The sequence below is a fragment of the Bos taurus genome, chromosome 29 (assembly GCF_002263795.3).
Source record: "Bos taurus isolate L1 Dominette 01449 registration number 42190680 breed Hereford chromosome 29, ARS-UCD2.0, whole genome shotgun sequence".
Taxonomy (NCBI): Eukaryota; Metazoa; Chordata; class Mammalia; order Artiodactyla; family Bovidae; genus Bos; species Bos taurus.
The window spans coordinates 697,532-720,876 of NC_037356.1; the positions used below are offsets into that span (position 1 = coordinate 697,532).

The window sequence follows — 23,345 nt, forward strand, 5'->3', positions numbered from 1 at the left end:
AGTTAGCTTAAAATTGCTCATTATCTGGTAAATAGATAAAATAATAGTGAGGATGCAATGAAATAATGAGTATAAAAGGAATTTCTAAGACAACAAAATTAAAACATAAACATATTGATTTATGATCAATATGGTGATTTCACTAATGTATGTCCAAATATCCAATGCTATTTCTCGGTATTTGGATACCTGCATGAGACGTGCACTCTTCAGAAAGTGGTGTGTACACATTTCTGTTAGAAGCAACCAGCATGAGTGCCAATGGAAATCGGCACACACATCCCTGGAGAGGTCTACCCTCATTGCCGTGGGATGCCCTCATCCAGCACAGGTGCCCGTTGGTCCCCAAAACAAGGCACAAATGCAGTTTGCTCAGCCACACTGACAGAGCATCACTCACACAGGGATCACTTGAGAGAGGTGGAAACAGACTTCCAGTGGAAGCACCTCAGATCTGATCCCTGAGGTTCTTGGAATGTATCTGCACACTATGTTCACAGGGAAATACACTCACAGTTGAGTCTGACCACGCACATCCACTGTTCACTGGTTCAACCGTGGTTTTAATGCTTTCCTGAGAAATGCAGTTGGCTGTCGGTATTCATGGATGCAGACATAGAGGGACAACAGTATTAAGCCATTTACTGCAAGAGACTTGAGCATTTTGGTGCCCGTGAAGTTCCCGGAACCAATCTCCTGGAACCAGTCTTGGACTGTACTGATAAAGGCCTAAATAAATCTGAAATTTGTTGGACTATTATTATCTTTAAAACAAATATTTAGTATGAATCAGACAGTGTCTGTAAAGCACACTGTATTTTTTAAATGATAAAGCTAGAAAAGAAAAATTTAGGCATGTTTTTAAAAGTAGTTTTGGGGTAGAGTTACAGATGGGCCATGTGCATACATGTAATAAAATCAACATATTTTCATTACCACTTAAGTTGCACATGCTTTACTGTTTTGGTGAGAAGGGGTGAAGCATTGATGACCAGTGTGCTATCCTGGGGTCTTGGCAGTTTCTGGGGTTAAGGCCTCTCCCTGATCTGCAGCAAACGAACAGATGGGCCTTCTGCTCCCCTGACTAAAGTGGTGCAGAGCTTGCCTCTGATGTAGTCACTGGTCTTTTTCCTTTTCCTGAGCAGACCAAATTGAGCCCAGCCCCCTCTGCAGAATCAGCACCCATTCTTCAGAGATCTGTTCTCTGACTTAGAGACTCAAAAGAAGGAATGTTCCCATGGGAGATGACTCATTGGTATGAAAAACAAGCTTGGGAGCTGATATTAGCAGATGGTGAAGATGGATGGGCCAGTTAATAATTTATGAATCTAATAATCGTGTGGTGCATTATTTTGATAATAAGAAACATATTAAAGCCTTAGTATTTATATAAGTTGCCTTGTACATTTAAAAACGGAAAAGTCATCTAGATTAGCCCTCTGCTTTAAGATCTCTTCTTCACGATGGGGTGACACTCAGGTGACGACAAGTAGGGAAGGTTAGCAAGAAGAGCTTATCCTATCTCTTGGGCAGCCCAGGGCGTCAGACAGATGGAGTCAGTTCTGAGAAGGCCAGGAAGTCAGGGCCCCCGGAACTGAATCCATGCTGTTCACCCAAGCACTGCTTCTTGAGTAAAAGATTTCTCTTTTGTCAGAATGATTTTCATGGTATGTTGTGAAGGCACTGGCCATGGATGACCTTGGAGAAGCTATGTGAATACTATGCCTGCTGTTCTGAGGCATCGGTGTTTCATATGAAAGTTTCCTGGCTCAGCAGAGGGGTGGCCAAGGACCTTCATGGCAGCAGGTGCTGGTTAGACTGCCTGGATGACAGGGATTCCTGTTTGTGTGTCATCTGCCGGTCTTCTTATGCTACTGTTTGTGCGAGCTGAGCACGCAGCATGCTCCCTGATGATGAGAGAGCAGAAAGCTGTCTCCCTTGGATGAATGCAGTCAGGCTACTCTGTTGCTTCTACTCCTTCTTGGGCAGATGTCTAACTGGGTGTGTGTGTGTGTGTGTGTGTGTGTGTGTGCTGGCAGTGCACAGCTGTGATCTGTGCCATACCCAGGAGTGCCAAATGCTCCTCTCGTGGCGGTCGAGCTTTGATCTCTACAAATTCTCCATTGGTGTATTCCCTGTAAACCACTTTCTTGTACTGAGAGCCGATCCAGTTTTCAGTGTGGTTCATGAATATATCTCCGTGTCTGCAAATCAGAAGCAACAGGAATTAAAGTCGTTAGAGGGTAGAAAAACCTTGAGTGCTTCTGCATGATTTGGAGGTGCGGGCACTGGAGCAGTGCTTCCAAAACCAGGCTATGATCAGGATCTCCCTGGGGAGCTGGCCCTTTACATCAGACTTTATGGAAGTGGGGCCAGGAATCTGCATTTGAAAGCATCTCTGGGGCTTTACATGTGGCAGTCCAGCATCAGCCTACCTTCCACTCTTGGGAACCACTGCTCTAGAGCCCTGCTGGGACACAGAGAACAGACTCGTGGATGCAGTGGGGGAAGGAGAGGGCAGGACGAATTGAGAGAGTGTCACTGACACACATGCACACCACCATGTGTCAAATAGAGAGCTGCTGCTGCATAGATAGCCAGCTGGCTGCTCTATAACAGGGGGTTCAATTTGATGTTCTGTGATAGCCTGGAGGGACCAATGATGAGGAAAGAGTGGTGAGTGGGGAGGGAGACTTGAGAGGGAGGCGATATATGCACACTTACAGCTGATTCATGTTGTGCGGCAGAAACCAACACAACATTGTAAAGCAATTAGTCTCAATTAAAACAAAAAAAACAAATAAACCCTGCTGGGTGCTGCATAGTGCCAGACTTAGTCAGAGACTCCCAAAGGCACTTTGAGATTACATTAGCTTCCTGGGACCAACCAGCCTCACGCAAATGTTCATCCATGCACATGCGCACACCCCACCACCCTGCATTCCTTCAGATTTCATATGTTGTTCTGTACCCTGCTATGTTTTTCCACTGTAAAGATCTCAAGAAAGTCTGTGGGTTGTGTATTGCGCATATGCATGTGTGCAAAGTCTCTTCAGTTAGGTCTGACTCTTTTTGACCCTATGGACTGTAACTCACCAGGCTCCTCTGTCCATGGGATTCTCCAGGCAAGAACACTGGAGTGGGTTGCCATGCCCTCCTCCAGAGGATCTTCCAACCCAGGGATCGAACCCATGCTTCCTGTGGCTCCTGAATTGCAGGCGGATTCTTTACCACTGGGCCACCAGGGAAGCCCCATATTCTGCATATACTTATATACAAATATAAATACAGTTGATTCTTGTTATTCACAATAGTGTGCTCTATTCAGTATTTGGAGAGTCACTCCAAATACTGAACCATTGTTCCTAAGGGAAATACAGGGTTAAGTTCCTTCAAATCTCTGGTTACAATATATTTATCAACAGATCAATATATAAATTCGATAGATGTGTGTTTCTGTTTAAAGACATATCATGTGATATATATTACTGATCCATAATCACTGAACTCATGACCGATAATACACTGACTCATGCCTGAATGAAGCTTATCTAAAACCTGTTTTTCCTCTGTTAGGTATATTACAGCACTACCTTCCGTGTTTGGGAATCCTAGACAGCATTTCAGCCTTACTCTGGGTGGGGAGGGACATTTTAAACAGCTAAGTCACCAACAAAAAGCACAAAGAAGAAAAAAGTGACACTAAATAGATGACTAAAAGGACAGTTGGAAGAGCTAAAACAAGGAAACAGAGAGATGCCTTGTTGGTTTGACCTCTGCTGGGAATGTGAACATCAGGTGACACAAATTTTTCACTGTTCTATTCATATCTGCAAGTGACCATGAAAGCACCACAAGAATTGATTTGAGGGTTACAGATAAATTTCAGCAAGTGGGCAATTTTGCAAATATGAAATCTGCAAATAATGAGGATCAACTCTATATTTTATCTAGTAACAACATAGATCACTACAAGAGACAGAAACAAATCTATCAACTTCATCTCCAAAATATATTGTGTCTCACATCCTTCCATTTCCCATGGTCAAACTCCCCACACTATAACCTAAGTCACCGACTTCATCTGTTGACTCACCCGTATTAACTGAAACTGTTCCTAACCATGTTCTCTGCTCCCGATTCTCCTCCCTTCCCTCTCCTCTCTACACTACAGGCAGAGAGATCCTAAACTACACATTTGAATACGTCAGTCCTTGTCGAAAAGATTTTTATGGCTTCCCACTGGCAGACTCCTTGATTTAGCTTTCATACCCCTTTCCCTGATGCGAAGAGCCGACATATTGGAAAAGACCCTGATGCTGGGAAAGACAAAGCAAAAGAGGAAGGAGGCGGCAGAGGATGAGATGGTTAGGTAGCATCACCGACTCAATGGACAAGAATTTGAGCAAACTTTGGGAGACAGTGGAGGACAGAGGAGCCTGGAGGGCTGCAGTCCATGGGGTCGAAATGAATCGGACATGACCTAGCGGCTGAACAACAAAACTTCCCCACTTGTCTCTGCCAAGCTCCCAAACCTGGTTTCCCATCACCACCACCCAAACGCTCTGTGCTCACGCAGTTCTACACACTCCCTCTCGTGAACCCTGCAGGCCCTCCACACCTTCAGGGCTTTCCCATGCTGCCTTCCTGTGCTGTTCACCTCTTCAACAGGCCCTCCCTTCAAAGACCACCTCCTCCCAGAAGCCTTCCCTGACCACCCACCCTCTCCCTCTCCCACAGTGCCTGTATGACTCAGCGTGTTTGCTCTAATGTCTTCCCCCACCGGAACATGAAATCTGTGAGGAAAGGACCTTGTGTGCCCTTCTCAGCACTTTGCACAGTCCTGAGCACACAGTAGGTATTTTACAAATGCATGTATATACCTTCTACCCTGCACTGTGTGCTTTCCAAGGAAGAAAATTTTCTTCTACTTTTATTTTCCAGGAGTCCTAGAAGCATGTGTGGTGGTGACAAGCCCAGACTCTTGAGCTACCTGTGCTGTTTTCTAGCTTCCCTTCTCTGCAAAATGAGGTGATAATAATTCACCCAACTCTCAGGAGTGATGTGAGGATCATAGGAGTTGGGACATATAAAGCTATGTCAGCGTCAGACACCTGTTAAGAACCACCTGAGCACTTACTCTATCATCATCTCACTGGGAGGTCATGTAACAGTGCTGGGCCAGAGCTGATGGAGTGGGAAATGCTCAGCAAAAGGCCTGGCTTACGAGAGGTGGTGCTCAATAGATGCTGAGTCTTACCTCAAATTCCAGGTTAGTTAAATTACATGTGCATCAGTCCACAAGTTCAAGAGTGCTAGGAAGTGAAGTGAAAGTCGCTCAGTCACGTCCAACTCTTTGCGGCCCCATGGACTATACAGTCCATGGAATTCTCCAGGCCAGAATACTGGAGTGGGTAGCCTTTCCCTTCCCCAGGGGATCTTCCCCACCCAGAGATCAAACTGGGGTCTCTTGCATTGCAGGCAGATTATTTACCAGATGAGCTATGAGGGAATTCTCTGTAGCAACCTACTCTTTGTTTTCAAATTCCCTCCCACTGCATAGATGCTGGCATTGTGCTGACAGTCCCATTTGTTGCCTTTCTGGGATCCTGAGTTCTCCCCACTATGTTCTTAGGAAGCCACAGGGAAAGACTTCCAGGTTCCAAGGTGAGGCAGAGGGTCTGTGCTGACCAGGACAATAAATGTTTCAGGGAAAACCCATACTGAGGGGTGGTTTGAAACCTGGAGATGTCCTAAGATATGGCCTCGGGTCAGATGGCAGATGCATAGTAACTGGGGTAGGAGGGCATTTGCTCCTGGGCTCTGATCTATGGGGGTGCCACAGACTGCCACTGGGACAACCTGTCACTGCAACTCTGTCCTGCATTTTTATCTACAGAGCTGTTGCTTTTTAAACAGGCGAAATCAATTTTAACAATTTCAGTTAACCCAACACAACCAAAATTTTATCATTTCATCATGTGATAATTGTAAGATATTTGTTAGTTATATAGTTTATGTTTTTGTTCATACTGATTCTATGAAATTCAATGTATGTTTTATACTTATGGTTCATCTCAATTTGGACTACCACATTTCAAGTGTTGTATAGCCAAGTATGGATACAGTCTACTATATTAGTGCTGATCTAGAAGACTGCGGTTGTGGCTCTTCTGTTATATTTTTAATAGGTGAAAATGCTCTCATTTCACTTTGTTGTCATTTATTTATGGGCAAGACCAGAATGGCAGGGACAGGGTGCAGACACACCCACCGCCCTCTATCTCTCTAAGAAGCTTGAAAGACAATCCCAGAAGATTAAAGCTAGCTCTTTCTGCCAGCCTGGATGGATGGGGCTGAAAACAGAAATTACACTGAGTTTCAAGAAAATAATGAAGGATATATTTCTTACATACTCATGGGCTAGGACTGTACATATGACAATTATTATACAATAATGTCTTCAGAGATAGCAGCCTGTTAATGAAATAATTATTTTAGAAAAGACCAAATTAGTATTCATTTCACTTTATACTGAATTATCCATTTTTAACTTGTATAAGCAGCACTACTTTGGCAGGGGGCGTATCTGGTTTAACAAAATGTGTTGGTGAATAATTGAAGTGAAGTGAAGTGAAAGTCACTCAGTCATGTCCAACTCTTTGTGACCCCATAGACCGTAGCCTGCCAGGCTCCTCTGTCCACAGGATTCTCCAGGCAAAAATACTGGAGTGGGTTGACATTTCCTTCTCCCTGGGAAGGGCTACCCATCCAGGCAACCCACTCCAGTATTCTTGCCTGGAGAATCCTGTGGACAGAGGAGCCTGGAGGGCTGCTGTTCATGGGGTCGCACAGAGTCGGACACAACTGAAGCGACTTAGCATGCATGCATGCGTGCACTGGAGAAGGAAATGGCAACCCACTCTAGTGTTCTTGCCTGGAGAATCCCAGGGACAGAGGAGCCTGGTGGGCTGCCGTCTATGGGGTCACACAGAGCTGGACACGACTGAAGCGACTTAGCAGCAGCAGCACTTCCCAAGGGATGTTCGCAACCAAGGGATCAAACCCAGGTCTCACATTGCAGGCGTATTCTTTACTGTCTGAGCCACCAGGGAAGTCCAAGAATACTGGAGTGGGTAGCCTACCCCTTCTCCAGCGGATCTTCCCAATCCAGGGATTGAACCAGAGTGTCCTGCATTGCAGGTGGGTTCTTTACCAGCTGAGCTACCAGGGAAACCTGGTGAATCTTGGAATGAATTTTAAAGCATCCTACCCTTGAGGCAAATCTTTTACAACTGAGTGATTTTGTTTCTTCATTTATCCACAAGGTGGCACCATTATATTCTTTCCATGAGCCTGAACCCTCAAAACAGGCCGAGTAAGAAAAACAGAACAGGCTATGATTCCTAAAAGCTGATGTAGAGGAGTTGGTGGGGATCATAACCACAGAAGGTGCATGAAGGCTGGGCAAGAGAGGGCACGGGAAGTGTGATAATAAATATCAAAGAGGAACAGGGCATGAACGTCAGCATGGCATGGTGATGAGAACACGGATTTGTCCTTCAAAAAGGTCAGTGTTCAACTCCACTTCTGCCAGTGACTGAGTGAACCAGTCCTCACCTGCATACATGGGGCGGTGCCACCCAGGCAGAAGGCGCTAACCCCGGGGAGGAGGCCTGCAGGCCTGCCCCCCAGACAGTTCAGCCCTGAAGGCCTGGCCGGAGGGCACCCGTGCTCAGCAGTGCGCAAGGTCCTCGAGCCCGCGGATTCCTCTGTGCTCTGCAAGGGCAGCGCCTCCACAGGAGGGCAAGCCTCATGGAAGCTCTGGGGACCCGGCCAACGAGGGGACCTGCCCTTCCTGCCCCAGCCCGGTAATCTCCACCTCCCCCGCCCCTCGGGTGTCCCCGCGGCCAGTGACTGCCGGCGGCCCCCACCCCGCCCATCTACAGCGCCACACCCACCCCAGCTCTGCGCAGAGGCCCTGCGTCTCCGCACCACGTCCCTCGGGGTTCCCGGGAGGCGAGCCCCTGTACTGACCCCTTCCCCCAGCCCATCTACAGGCCTCCCCCACCTCTGCGCAGCGGGCCTGCCTCTCTCTGCACCGCATCCCCTGAGTCCCCGGGAGGCGAGCCCCTGCGCTGACCTGCCCCGCGCTCGCTCAGACCCACGTGCGTGGCCCGCCAGCCTCCCGAGGACCAGACTGGCTTCAGACCACTCCCTCGGAGGGGGACGGCGACTTCCCTAGGCTTTCGTGTTTCTGAGTGACATGTCTGTGTGCCAGGACTGGGCAGACAGCACCCGGGGCCCTTTTAGGTTCCGCGTTTGCCGAACGTCCACGCACGTGTGCGAACCCACCCCAGACACGGCGGCGGCTCGGCCTGTGGTACCTTTCCCCTCTTGCGTCCAAGTGCTGCTTTTCGAACTCCCAGTTTTTGTTAGGGGCATAATCCCATTCTACCTCTTCAGCGGCGATGTAAAAGGTTCTTATCATCCCATAGGGCTGGTCAGGAGGGTACTTGTTGCCGCAGCTGCTGACCTCATATATCTGATGCATGCCTCTTGCCAAGTGGTGCAGGGTGGAGCAAAAGACCCTGAAGATTCCTGGAAGAGACATGGCTTGGCGTTCAGAGCGATGCTCGAGCGCTTGCTTTTGATTTGCTAGCAAACCTCCGTAATTATTAAAAAATAACCCGTCAGGTGGGTTTTTAAGATATCAACTTTCTATAGCATTTAAAAATCAGACCCTAAGAGGAATAAATTACTTGTAAATATATTTACGTATGGGGGGAAATACCATCTGAAATTCATCTGTCATGTCCAAAAACAAATAAAGAAAAAACCTGTAAAGTTGCTGCCAAGAAATTATTTCTCTGGGTCTCCCCTATTGTACACACCTATTAGAGGATAGTCACTCCTGGAAAAAAATCATTGATAGGTATCTTCTCCCAGCCCAGTTTAAAAGGAACTAATTACCTGTCTAGACAAAGTTCAAATTAGGTCAGGCTTCTGAAGTCATGGCTTTTGCCCTAAAAGGTTTTATAAGCTATAAGGTGCAATATACAAATAAGCTATTACTCTTAAAGATAAATGTATTTTTTCATTAAGCCCTTGAGCAGAGGAGGGTCTCATTTCCAGTGGTAGGTCTACATTAAGCCAGATGAAAAGGAAAAAGAAATAGCAACCATCCTATCTGACTGAGAACTATATGATTTTTTAAGCTGAATTTTCTAGATGCCTTGGCATCAATATACATATTTTAATTAAATTCACAATAAAATCATACAAAATCAAATTATTGGAAGATGTTAACTCAGGGAAATTATTGGATCAACAAATCTCTGTTCTCAGAGGTGAATGAGAGTGTGGGTCTCATTAACTATCTACAATGCACAGAGATAGCATCTATCATGTCTAAATATTGCCAAATTATCCCTTCAGGATGAGCCAAAACCATTGGTTCATAGGGTACCCTAGCACACCCAGGCACAAATGGTGACCCTCTGTAAAAACAAAGAGAAGACCCTTCTGACAACAGAGGTGGCCAGAGCTTCTTCTGCCTGTGCTGGTCTCCAGGCAGCCCACTATTTGTATGCTAATCATCCCTTCAACAGAGGAGGAATTTTCTTTTCTAAGAACAAAGAGGAGCTTAAAGTCTTGATTATGGTGATATTTTCACAGATGCATACTATTTCCACACTCATCAATTTACATGTATAAAATATACAGCTTTTTGTGTTTCAGTCATACATCAATAAAGTGGTTTAAAAAAAAAAAAGATCAAAGAGGAAATGTTTGACTTTCAGCTGACAGGCTACTCTACCCATGTTTGGGTACTCCTTTTAGCTTAGAAGATGGGGCGGCAACAGGTGAAATGACTCAGCTTTTCAGCAGTCACTGATTTATACTCACCGCCAAACATAAGCTGGAAAGCACTGTCATGTAGCTCTTTAGAAGCCTGGAGGGCCTGTGAGTAAGTAACCATGTCCCTAAAATTATTCCAGCCATCTCTAGCTTTGAATGCTGTTTCTATGAAGTAAAACTATTTGGCTGTTTCCCTCTTGTCCCCTCTTTGGTCTTGAAGAGTGAATTTTAAAAAAGTAATTGTTCCAAAGGCATCCCTTGGGGTGATTCATAATTGATCAATCAATTAATATAGAAAGGTTGAATACTAGAAGCTTACAAGGCAAGGATTAATGGAGCCCCTAGTCTGAGGCAGTACTTTGGCAAAAGTTTTGAAGCTCAGGGCTCTTTTTCTTTTTTTTTTTTCTATAAAAATCCATGTATTTTATTTGGTAGGTAAGTCATGGCGACTTTTCGTCTCTCAACCAGATAACTGAATGTAAAATCATGGAGAAAATATGCATTTACACTCACAGCAGCCAGAAGTGAACGTTGAGGCGGGAACTCACAGCAGCCAGAAGTGAATGTTGAGGCAGGGTTAGGTGGCTCCCAGGGTCCATATGTTTTCTATATATTTCTCTGATGACTTAAAATTTTAGATTTGTCTCAGGTAGAAATGTTTAACGTGTAAAGAGGTGACGTAAGTCATATTTACTACTTGTTAATAGAAAAGAGTAGCTTTGAAGAGCTCTATCTTCTTTTCTCTTTGAATTTTTTTTTCCCTCAAATCTCAAATTCTTAACCAGTGACAGAGAGTAGCATCTAAAATGCAGTTCCAGTGTGAAGGAAAGAAGTAAATACCTATTTATAAAGGAAACAGAGCAGGCAAGTACTTATCTTGAGTAGCATATTGGTTTCATTTTTAGACCAATGAAAAAGTTGGTTTGGAGAAACATGTTGAATATCCACAGCATTTACTATTCTTATTTTTCATGAGAGTATATGTTGCCAAATATTACCCTTTATCTTTTATTAAAATGCCCCAGTGACCTAATTAACTTATTAATCTCTAAGAGAAGGGATGGATACTGGCACTTCAACGGGCTCTCCATGGACTCCGGATCCAACACAGCTTGCTTTCTGGGTACCCGAGAGAATGACAATAGGCAAGTCCCTGTTTGGACTCATCAAGAGACCACTATCAATCTCTAGAGAAGGGAGATAAGTTCACATCTACAACCTGGAAGCAACCACCAGTCTGCTCATGTCTGGTTGATGCTTCCAAGCAGCAACTAAAATGAAGTCTGTGTTTAAAGAGAATAAACAAGCAAACAAAAATACTCTTTCTTGGGCTGAATTGTTCATGGATATAAATAAAGAGCATTCTCCTAGGATTTGTGAGGCCAGGTCACTTAGAGGACTCCTACTTTTGCTTTATGGATCTTATTAGATGCTTTTCCTCTGTTCTTCACATTATGTGTTTGAAATACAATAGTCAGGACTCTCTGATTCTACTCAAGGCTATATTTCCTTCTGCACACGCAGAAGTGCCCAAATTCAACCAATTTCTTCTGGGGAAAGACCCTAAGAGTACTTGCCTGAAGATAGGAATCTGGTCACCTGAGCTGGCCCTGCCAAGTTTACCTGCACGGTCTGGCTGCATGAATGCCGTTGTGGAGACGTGGGGAAACAGCGCCAGGGAGTCCCGGTGAGTCCCTCGTAGGTGGATGGTGTTCCCTTGAAAATAAACTCCATGCATGTCCGTGTCAGTGCCCATGCCAATCAGATGCCAGGAGACTCTATCCTTTTTGCACATGGTTAGGCCTGGCTGGTTGCCATACATGTAGCCATTAATAGCTAAATGGAAGGAAAAGGAGAGCAGAGTGCACTATTATTTTGTAGATGTGCTGAAAACACATCACCTTAGTGAAAGATTATCAGTGCATATGGAGGCAGTGGTATTCAAGTTCAAAATTTACAGAAGATCCTATTATCAGAGAATAAAGAGTACTGGGAAAAAGTCAGGTGTTGTATCAAATTTAAATGGAGACTGAACTTAATAACGAATAATGAAAATACACTAAAACAGTGAAACTGTTCTATTTAACAATGTATACACAGGACATGAATTCTAAGAAGTAATAAAAAATAAACAGGTTGTTTTCTTAAGCAATTTTTTTCTGACAAAATTATTTGATAGCATTATATAATATCCTTCATTTCACATTTTAGTTTTGCAGATTATAAAAAGCATCATCCTTGAAAAAATATTTACAGATTTCATGAATTTCCCCAAAGTCTTTTTTTTAAAACTCTTTATATGGAAGTCATTTTCTTTTAAGGTTCTTATCCTGTCATCTCCCTTGTTAAGTGTCTTTTCCTCAGTTATTCATTTAATTCTGTCAGATCCTCATTTGCCAATGGCTTTGCATTTCATTCTAGAAGTTATCAGACATCCCTTCACTGATTTTATGGATCTTGCATCACTTGAAAGATTTGCAGTTGATTGACATTATATTTGCATGTCTGGTCAGTGAAGAGGGATTTGAGAAGTAGGGAAGGGACACTAAGTTTTAAGAGGTTAGCCCTTGAATAAATAGTTTTGCCTTATGATAATTTTGATTTTCCAACTTCAGTAAAATAACTGACAAGACTTTGAATAATGATCACTTAGATATGAAAAGTCTTTGTACCTCCAGAAATGCAAATTGCTTTTCTCTTTGACATCAACCTCAATCCACTGACAGCAGCTACACGCGCCCCCTCTGGGGGATGACCACTATGACTGAGTACACTGAGGCGTGACTGTGCCTAACTGCGTCTCAGGCTTGATGTCCTGGAGAGAGACACCCCCCACTCCACTCCTTCTACAGCCTGTCCACCACACACGTAAATGGTCTCCTGTTAGAATCTCATTGTCAAATAAAATTACCTTTTGTTTCTTTATCTGTGAATGAGTGGTGTTTGGTAATTTTACTCAAATATCTGGAATTATTAGCAGAAATTCCAAGAAGCCCTGGAGCTGCTAAGAAGAATATCACACTTTCTGAAGAAAATCTTTGATCATGATGTTGCAAATAAACTGTCTTGTCCATTGAATGTTAAAGAGATATCATTTTAAATTTTTTTCATTTTATTTATTTTAATTGGAGGCTAATTACTTTACAGTATTGTAGTGGGTTTTGCCATACATTGACATGAATCAGCCATGGGTGTACATGTGTTCCCCATCCCAAATCCCCCTCCCACCTCCCTCCCCATCCCATTGTAAATTGTAGTGCTAACAGTTTAGTCCTTGGTAGAGCTGGTAGAGAATTCTCTGTTGCCTAGGAACTCCAGTTTAACACTTCTCTTTCCTAGGAATTCCCTGATGATCCAGTAGTTAGGATTCCACATTCTCACTGCTGGAGGCCCAGGTCAGGGAATTAAGATACCACAAAGCTGTGTGGCATGCCCTCACCCACTCCGGAACCTCTTTTTCTGAAACATTCATTCATTCATTTATATATTCAACAAGCAGATTGGAACATAGACTGTATAACACGAGCAATGCAAACATTGTATGCCATGTAAGGCATTTTCTCTTTGGTATTGTAGCCAACTTTCTCCTACTCATGCAAGCAAGACTGGAGACAAAATTTAATTTATAATTAATGTGAAGCTTAAACTAAATACATAATTTCCTTGAATTTTGCCTTAAACATTACATATTCTGCAGGTTTAAAATATACAAATATATCAAATTGCCAAAGCAGGAAGGGACTGGATTTGACATGATCCATTAGGTTGTTTTCTGTTTTCTATATACAGGCTTCTCTGTATATAGATCCCTTTTGCAGCCTAGCTTTTCCATTAAGCGATTGCTATGTTTCCTAATTTATAGCTTAGTTTACCTTTTTATTGGCTATTATAAAGGTTGGGGACAAATTTTGTCTTCAGTTATAACAAATTTTTTTTTATAAGATGATGTTGAAAGTGCATTATTCCTTGTTTTCCATTGGTCCAAGAAGGGGTTCAGTTGGAACAGAGCATCTGAGACCACAAAAGTATGAGCCAGTGCTGTGGGTCACTTGGAGCCTTGAACATTTTTGGACTTCCATGGGAGAAAGAGAGACTTTTTTGCACTTCTTTGGGAGAGAAGGGGAAGGCTATTTCACTATTTTCTCATAATGTTTTAAAGGCAATAAATAGATGCTATGCTTGGTCCTAAAACAAGGTCTGTTATCTTGCCATGTTTGCTTTAGGTATTGAAAGAAATTTTTATTGAAACATATTTGATTTATAATATTATATTAGTTTTAAGTATACAACATGGTGATTCAATATGTTTATAGATTATACTCCATTTAAAGTTAATATAAAATAATGGCAATATTTCCATATGTTGTATAATATACCCTTGTAGCTTATTTATTTTATTCATAGTAGTATTTTTTTCTTAATCCCATAGCCCTATCTTACCCCTTCACCCTTCCCTCTCCCCACCGATAACCATTAGTTTGTTCTCTATATCTATGAATCTGTTTTTTCATTGTTGTTGTATATATTCATTTGTTCTATTTTTTAGATTCCACATATAAGTGAAAGCATACAATATTTGTCTTTCTCCGTCTGACTTATTTCACTAAGCATAATATTCTCTAGATCCATCCATGTTGTTGCAAATGGCAGAATTTCATTCCTTTTTTATGTCTTAGCTTTATTCCTTATATATGTGTGTGTGTGTATACACATGAACATTGGGCTGCATGCATCATTTTGAATTAGTGGTTTTGGGGTTTTTTGTTTCCAGAACTGAAATTGTTGGGTCATATGGTAGTTCTATTTTTATTTTTTTGAGACACTTCCATACTGTTTTCCACAATGGCTGCACCAATTTACATTTCCATCAATTGTGTATAATGGTTCCCTTTTCTCCACATCCTGTCTAACATTTGCTGTTTGTGTTCTTTTTGATGATAGCTATTCTGACGTGAGCTGATACCTCATTGTGGTTTCGATTTGCATTTCTCTGATGTAGCAATGCTGTTGAGCATCTTTTCAGGTGTCTGTTGGTTGGCCATCTGCATTTCCTCTTTGGAAAAATGTCTATTCAATTCTTCTGCCCCATTTTTAATCATATTGTTTGTTTCTTTGATTTTGGGTTGTACAAGTTGTTTCTATTTGTTGACTATTAATCTCTTGTCAGGCATATCATTTGCAAACATTTTCTCCCATTCAGTAGGTTGTCTTTTCATTTTGTTGATGGTTTCCTTTGCTGTACACAAGCTTTTCAATTTAATTAGATCTCATTTGCTTATTTTTACTTTTTTTTTCTTTACTTTAGGAGACAGATCCAAAAAACTATTGCTAGGATTTATGTCAAAGAGTGTTCTGCCTCTGTTTTTCTCTGGGAGTTTCATAGTATCCAGTCTTACATTTAGATCTTTAATTCATTTTATTTTTGTATATTGGTGTTAGAGAATCTTCTAATTTCATTCTATAGTTGTCCAGTTTTCCCTGAAACACTTATTGTAGAGACTGTCTTCTCCATTCTATATTCTTGCCTCCTTTGTCATAGAGTGATTGACAGAAGCACATGGGTTTATTTTTAGCCTCTCTATTCTATTCCATTGATCTGTGTCTGGTTTTGTGCTTGTGCCAAACTATTTTGATTACTATGCTAAGCCACTTCAGTCGTGTCCAACTCTTTGCAACCCTATGAACTGTAGCCCTCCAGGCTCCTCTATCCATGGGATTCTCCAGGCAAGAATACTGGAGTGAGTTGCTTTACCCTCCTCCAGTGATCTTCCCAACCCAGGGATCAAATGCTGTGTCCCTTATGTCTGCTGTATTGGCAGGCAGATTCTTTACCACTAGCACCACCCAGGAAGCCCCTTGATTGTCTGAAGTCAGGCAGCATTGAGTCCTTCAGCTCTGTTCTTTCTCAAGATTCATTTGGCTTTTTGGGGTCTTTTGTGTTTCTACACAAATTTTAAAATTATTTGTTTTAGTTCTGTGAAAAATGCCCTTGATATTTTGATAGAGATTGCACTGAATCCATAGGTTGCCTTGAGCAGAATGGTCATTTAAAAATATTGATTCCTTCAATATAGTGAAAATGAGTATACTACCCAAAGCAATCTATAGCTTCAATGCAATCCCTATCAAGCCACCAATAGTATTTTTCAGAGAACTAAAACAAATAATTTCACAATTTGTATGGAAGTACAAAAAACCTCAAATAGCCAAAGCAATCTTGAGAAAGAAGAATGGAACTGGAGGAATCAACCTGCCTGACTTCAGGCTCTACTACAAAGCCACAGTCATCAAGACAGTATGATACTGGCACAAAGACAGAAATATAGATCAATGGAACAAAACAGAAAGCCCAGAGATAAATCCATGCACCTATAGACACCTTATCTTTGACAAAGGAGGCAAGAATATACAATGGAGAAAAGACAATCTCTTTAACAGGTGATGCTGAGAAAACTGGTCAACCACTTGTAAAAGAATGAAACTAGAACACTTTCTAACACCATACACAAAAATAAACTCAAAATGGATTAAAGATCTAAATGTAAGACCAGAAACTATAAAACTCTTAGAGGAAAACATAGGCGAAACACTCTCTGACATAAACCACAGCAGGATCCTCTATGACCCACTTCCCACGAATATTGGAAATAAAAGCAAAAATAAACAAATGGGACCTAATTAAAATTAAAAGCTTCTGCACAACAAAGGAAACTATAAGCAAGGTGAAAAGACAGCCTTCAGAATGGGAGAAAATAATAGCAAATGAAGCAACTGACAAAGAATTAATCTCAAAAATATACAAGCAACTCCTACAGCTCAATTCCAGAAAAATAAACGACTCAATCAAAAAGTGGGCCAAAGAACTAAATAGACATTTCTCCAAAGAAGACATACAGATGGCTAACAAACACATGAAAAGATGCTCAACATCACTCATTATCGAGAAATGCAAATCAAAACCACAATGAGGTACCATTTCATGCCAGTCAGAATGGCTGCTATCCAGAAGTCTACAAGCAATAAATGCTGGAGAGGGTGTGGAGAAAAGGGAACTCTCTTACACTGTTGGTGGGAATGCAAACTAGTACAGCCACTATGGAGAACAGTGTGGAGATTCCTTAAAAACTGGACATAGAACTGCCATATGACCCAGCAATCCCACTGCTCAGCATACACACCAAGGAAACCAGAATTGAAAGAGACACGTGTACCCCAATGTTCATCACAGCACTGTTTATAATAGCCAGGACATGGAAGCAACCTCAGCAGACAAATGGATAAGAAAGCTGTGGTACATATACACAATGGAGTATTACTCAGCCATTAAAAAGAATACATTTGAATCAGTTCTAATGAGGTAGATGAAACTGGAGCCTGTTATACAGAGTGAAGTAAGCCAGAAAGAAAAACACCAATACAGTATACTAACGCATATATATGGAATTTAGAAAGATGGTAACAATAAACCTGTATGTGAGACAGCAAAAGAGACACAGATGTAAAGAACAGTCTTTTGGACTCTGTGGGAGAGGGCGAGGGCAGGATGATATGGGAGAATGGCATTGAAACATGTAAATTATCACATGTGAAATGAATCGCCAGTCCAGGTTCGATGCATGATACAGGGTGCTCAGGACTGGTGCACTGGGATGACCCAGAGGGATGGGATGGGGAGGGAGGTGGGAGGATGGGAAACACATGTACACCCGTGGTGGACTCAAGTCAATGTATGGCAAAACCAATACAATATTGTAAAGTAAAAAGATAAATAAATAAAACTTAAAAACAAACAAGCAAAAAATATTGATTCTTACTATCCAAGATCACAGTATATCTTTGCCATCTGTTTTTGTCTTTTCCATCTTCAGTTTCTTTCATCAATGTCATATAGTTTTCTGAGTACAAGTCCTTTGCCTCTCAAGATAAATTTATTCCTAGGTATTTTATTCTTTTTGATGAGATGGTAAGTGAGATTTTTTCTTAATTTCTTTTTCTTATAATGCATTGTTAGTGTGAATAAATGCAACAGATTTCTGTATATTAATTTTGTATTTGGCAACCTTACTAAATTCATTGATGAGCCCTAGTAGTTTTCTGGTAACTTCGTTAGGATTTTCTATGTATTGCATGCCACCTGAAAACAGTAATAGCTTTACTTCTTCTTTCCAATTTGGATGACTTATTTCCTTTTCTTTGGATTACTGTGACTTAGACTTCTATTATTATGTTGAATAAAATTGGCAAGAGTGGGTATCCTTGTCTTGTTCCTAATCTTAGAGGACATGCTTTCAGCTTTTCACCATTGAGTATAATGTTAGCTGTGGATTTGTCACATGACTTTTATTATATTAAGGTATGTTCCCTCTATGCCCACTTTCTGGAGAATTTTTTATCAAAAATGGGTGGTGAATTTTGTCAAAAGCTTTTTCTGCATCTATTGAAAGGACCATACTGTTTTTACTCTTCAGTTTGTTAATGTGTATATCACATTGATTGTTTTGTGGGTATTAAAAAGTCCTTGCATCCCTGAGATGAATTCTACTTGATCATAGTGCATTATCCTTTAAACGTGTTATTAGATTCAGTTGGCTAATATTTTGTTGAGGATTTTTGAATCTATGATCACTGGTGATATTGGCCTATAATTTTCCTTTTTTTGTGTGATACTTTTGTCTGGTTTTGGTATCAGGGTGATGGTGGACTCATAGAATGAGTTTGGAAGCATTCTTTCCTCTGCAATTATTTGGAATAGTTTTAAAATGTAGGTGTTAACTCTTCTCTAAATATTTGGTAGAATTCCAATTCTACCATATGGTGAAGACTGGATTTTTGTTTGCTTGGAGTTTTTAAATTACTGACTCAATTTCTTTACTGATAAGTGGTCTATTTGTATTTTCTATTTCTTCCTGATTCAGTCTTAGTAGATTGTACATTTCTAAAGATTTGTCCATTTCTTCCAGGTTGTCCATTTTATTGGCAAATAGATGCTTTTACTAGTCTTTTATGATCCTTTATATTTCTGTGGTGTCCGTTGTAACCTCTCCTTTTTCATTTCTGATTTTATTGATCTGGGTCCTTCCATTTTTTTCTTGATGAGTCTGGTTTATCAGTTTTATTTAACTTTTCAAAGAACCAGCTTTTAATTTCATTGATCCTTTCTATTTTTGTCTCTATTCACTTATTTCTGCTCTTATCCTTATGACTTCTTATCTTTCACTAACATTAGGTTTTATTTGCTCTTTCTCTAGCTCTTTTAGGTGTAAAGTTAGGTTTTTATTTGAAATTTTTCTTTTTTCCTGAAGTAAGCTTTTAAATTCTGTTGTAGAACTGTTTTTGCTATCTCATAAGTTTTGGATTGTCATGTTTTCATTTTCATTTATCTCTAGGTATTTTTTTGTTCCTCTTTGATTTCTTCAGTGATGTATTGGTTGTGTAGTAGTATATTGTTCAGCCTTCACCTGTTGTGTTTTTTTGTAGTTTTTTTCCTCAAAGTTAATTTCCAGTCTTACATAGTATTGTTTTCAAAAAAGGTGCTTGATGTGTTTTCAATTTTCTTAAATTTACAGAGGCTTGTTTAGTGGCTTAGCATATAATCTATCCTGGAGAATGTTCTGTTTGCACTTGAAAAGAATGTGTATTCTGTTGCTCTTGGATGAAAAAAAAAAATATATATATATATATATATGTCTGTATATACACACACAGATATATAGATATATAGATATATAGATATGAAACAGTAATTTTCTACATTTATTATGTACTGTGACCTTTGCTAGTTCAAATTCTGTATTATTTTATCTACAGCTGATGAAGTGCTTTAGAAGTATTAAGCTTCATATCTCTTGAGATGGAGAAGTTTCACCATACCTTGTGAGGCTGAAGCCACAAAATATTTTAGTCATGACCAAGGACAATACCCAGAAACCAAGCTTAAGATAACTACAGCATTCCAAATATTTTCACTTCAAATGTGATTATGACTTGACTTTACAAGAGGAAAAGATTTTTCATACCATGCATTCGGTTGGACTTCACAAACTCTTTGTCCTCCTTGTCAACGCTGAAGGGATGCCAGGTAAACTTCTGAATATTTTCATCAAGATACCTGCTCAGATTCTCATCAAAGACTGTAACTAGTAGGTAAAATTCCTTGTCTATTCCTTTCTACAGAGAAGAAAGAAATGAATGTATTAAAGTATAGCTTGGGAGACTTCTTAGCTCTACTTCACTTTGAAAGTTAACACAAAGTAACAGAAAGTAAATTAGGATCAACATCAGCCATAGATTTACTGGATCATTTTGTAAATCAAGATTCTGATAAATTCATTCTACACCCTATATATTCATCTTCCTCATTACATCCTTTCCTTCCCCATGTGACCTCCTCAGAGGAAGTAAGTCCCTGTTCAGAAGCTTTCCTAATCTGCAGTACTTCCTGTTCTCAGGCTGGGCATCACCATGTTATTTTTGTCACTCTATACTCCATGTCCTGGCCTCGGCCTCTCTGACCTCATCTCCTTGTATTCACCCCCTAGCTCACTCCAGCCACCCTGGTCTTTTGTTCTTTTTTGAACACACCTAATTCATTCCTGCCTCAAGACCTTTTCACATGCTGTTCCCATTGTCTAGAAGGTTCTCCTAGGTCTTGCCTGGCTCCCTCCCTTATTCTGTTCCATTCCCTGCACCAATATCACCTCCCTGGAGCATCCTCGCCCCACCCTAGCTAAAAGTCCCTCATCTTCCTTCCTGCCTGCAAACTCACTCACTTTTCCGCACTCTACTCTTCTTCATAGCGCTTATCTCCACCTAAAATATTTCCTGTATGCACTTAAAATTTTGACTGTTGTCCCACTGTAATGTAGGCTTTGATACAGTAGGAAAGTTTTGGGTGTCTCTCTGTATTCCCAGCTCCAACAAAAATGCCTGGAAAACTAGACACTTAATACATGTTTTTGAGTGAGATAATGAATACATGTAATTCATGGCTTTGCTAAATTATATTAATTTGAGTTGATAATGGAATAATTCCCATGTGGATATTCCTAAACCACCTATTTGAATATTACTGACCACACAGCATACTGAATTGTCAAAATCTGCTTTTCTTTAAAGCTGAACCAGAGAGGTAACTGTGTTTTCTGTCTCTCAACCATCTTCCCACCTCTAACGGACTCCCTCCCAATCTACCCTTCATCCTGTCCTCTACTCCAGAGGGACCCTCACCAGTGCCATCTGATCACATCTCTCTCCTTCTCAATCTGGATAATACAATGTAATTCACAGTGATAGGTCCCTGCCTACCTTTTCAGCCTCATCTCTTGGCTCTTCCCTCCTGACACCTGAACCAAAGCAAGCCCAAGATCCTTGTAGCAATCTGAACTTGCTGTGTTCAGCAGGCCTCTGTCCTTTATACGCATTCTTCCTCAACTTTGATGGTCTGCCACCCTAATCCAACTTTAAGGGGACCTTAGCTGTCCCAGCTCTGTGATGCTTTCTTAACTTCTCATTGAAGGTAAGGTTATTCTTTGCTTTACGTTCTTACTATACCTTATATAACTTACTGCTTTTATCACATGGTGTTTTAGATCATGGGCTATGGAAAGAAACAATGTAGGCTTAAGATTTTTGAAAATAAAATATTAAAACTGGAGGGGGAATAAGGGATCAAATATATTTGGAAAGATATCAGGTTCTAGTGCCATTCTGCTTACATGTTATGACAACTGAGACAAATGACTTGTCTTCTCTAAGTCCTAATTCCCTCATTTGCAAAATGAGGATATGAGTTGTCCCTACTTCATATTTTTGGAGGGTTAAATTTGATACTATAGGCAAAGCACTTGGTGCACCCTCTAGCAAATACTAAGTACCTTGTGTTAACTGTTATTAACTGTGGTTGTGTTTGTACACAGGATGAGAAGGAACCACTGAGAGGAATTCGGGTGGAGAGCCTCATCATCTGAGAGTCATTTGTAAGGTAACTGGGTCTATGAAAGGGAAAATTAGCCCAGGAGGAGGTTAGAAGGTAGGTATAGGACCCTGTGTTGTAATTAATTTTGAGTCAACTTGTTTGGGTGCCCAGATATTTGGTCAAACTTTTTTCTAGCTATTTCCATGAGGGTGTGCTTGGATTTGATTCAGCGACTAAGTGAAGAAGATCACCCTCCCTAATGTGGGTGAGCCTCATCCAATCATTTGAAGGCCTTAACAGAACAACAAAAAATCTGACCCTCTCACAAGTAAAAGGGGATTCTTCTTGCCTTTGAACTGGAACATCAGCTTTTGCTTGCCTTTGAACTCAAACTCAAACACAGGCTCTTCCTTTCAAGACTGTTGGACTTTCGGGTCTCCTGAGTCTCTTTCTGTGACGTACCCTGCATATCTTGAAACTTGTTATCCTCCATAGTCATGTGAGCCTACTCCTTATCATAATTTTCTATCTATATATACATCCTAATGGTTCTTCTCTTCTACAGAACTAGGATTAATGCCGAATATAAAATATACCATTTAAACAAATAGCCTGCTATTTCTGATTAGTAAAGTAATTCAAAATGATTAAGTTGCTGACTTTCCCTCTTTCCATAAATGTGTTTAATATTATGTAGATATAGCTTGAAATGCTATGCTTTGCCACACTAATCAGTGTTGCTTAATAAAAGCCTCTAAGTTGGGACTTGCAAGAAAATATCTACTTGTTTTCTTGTTTCTTTGGTCATAGTGATTAACTCCTGGATTATAGTGATGAGCTACAGTGATTCTCAAACTTGGTTGCACATTGGAATCACCTAGAGATTCTGACCGGAGAAGGCAATGGCACCCCACTCCAGTACTCTTGCCTGGAAAATCCCATGGACAGAGGGGCCTGGTGGGCTGCAGTCCATGGGGTCGCTAAGAGTCGGACACAACTGAGAGACTTCACTTTCACTTTTCACTTTCATGCATCGGTGAAGGAAATGGCAACCCACTCTAGTGTTCTTGCCTGGAGAATCCCAGGGATGGGGAAGCCTGGTGGGCTGCTGTCTATGGGGTCGCACAGAGTCAGACGCGACTGACGCGACTTAGCAGCAGCAGCAGAGATTCTGACGTAATTGGTCTGAAACACCTGAATAAAGGATGTTTAAAAGGGCCCCAAGTTGTTTTTTTTTTTTTTTTGAAGGTAGGGGGTGGGCAGGTAAGTCTAATGTGTAGACAAATTTGAGAAAATTGCATGCACACTAAGTTGCATCAGTCTTGTCCAACTCTGTGCAGCCATATGGACTGCAGCCTGCCAGGCTTCTCTGTCTATGGGATTTTGCAGGCAAGAATAGTGGAGTGGGTTACCATGCCCTCCTCCGGGGGATCTTCCTGACTCAGGGATCTAACCTGCAACTCTTATAGTCTACCTGCATTAGCAGGCAGATTCTTTACCACTAGCACCACCTGGGAAGCCCTTGAGAAAATTTTCCCCCTGCCCCCCAAAATATCCCAATTTATATTCT

The 23,345-nt window shown here is 41.1% G+C and overlaps 1 protein-coding gene across 1 annotated transcript in view; it reads right to left on the bottom strand.

Moving 5' to 3' along the window:
- HEPHL1 (hephaestin like 1) overlaps positions 1–23,345 on the bottom strand; it is a 91,601-nt gene that overhangs the window by 18,518 nt on the left and 49,738 nt on the right. Inside the window, exons 10-13 of the mRNA NM_001192511.3 lie at positions 19,878–20,028; positions 11,485–11,697; positions 8,388–8,601; positions 2,065–2,204 (exon numbers count right to left, since the gene is read on the bottom strand). Of these exons, the coding sequence (NP_001179440.2) occupies positions 2,065–2,204; positions 8,388–8,601; positions 11,485–11,697; positions 19,878–20,028 (718 nt within the window). The remainder of the gene's footprint in view (positions 1–2,064; positions 2,205–8,387; positions 8,602–11,484; positions 11,698–19,877; positions 20,029–23,345) is intronic.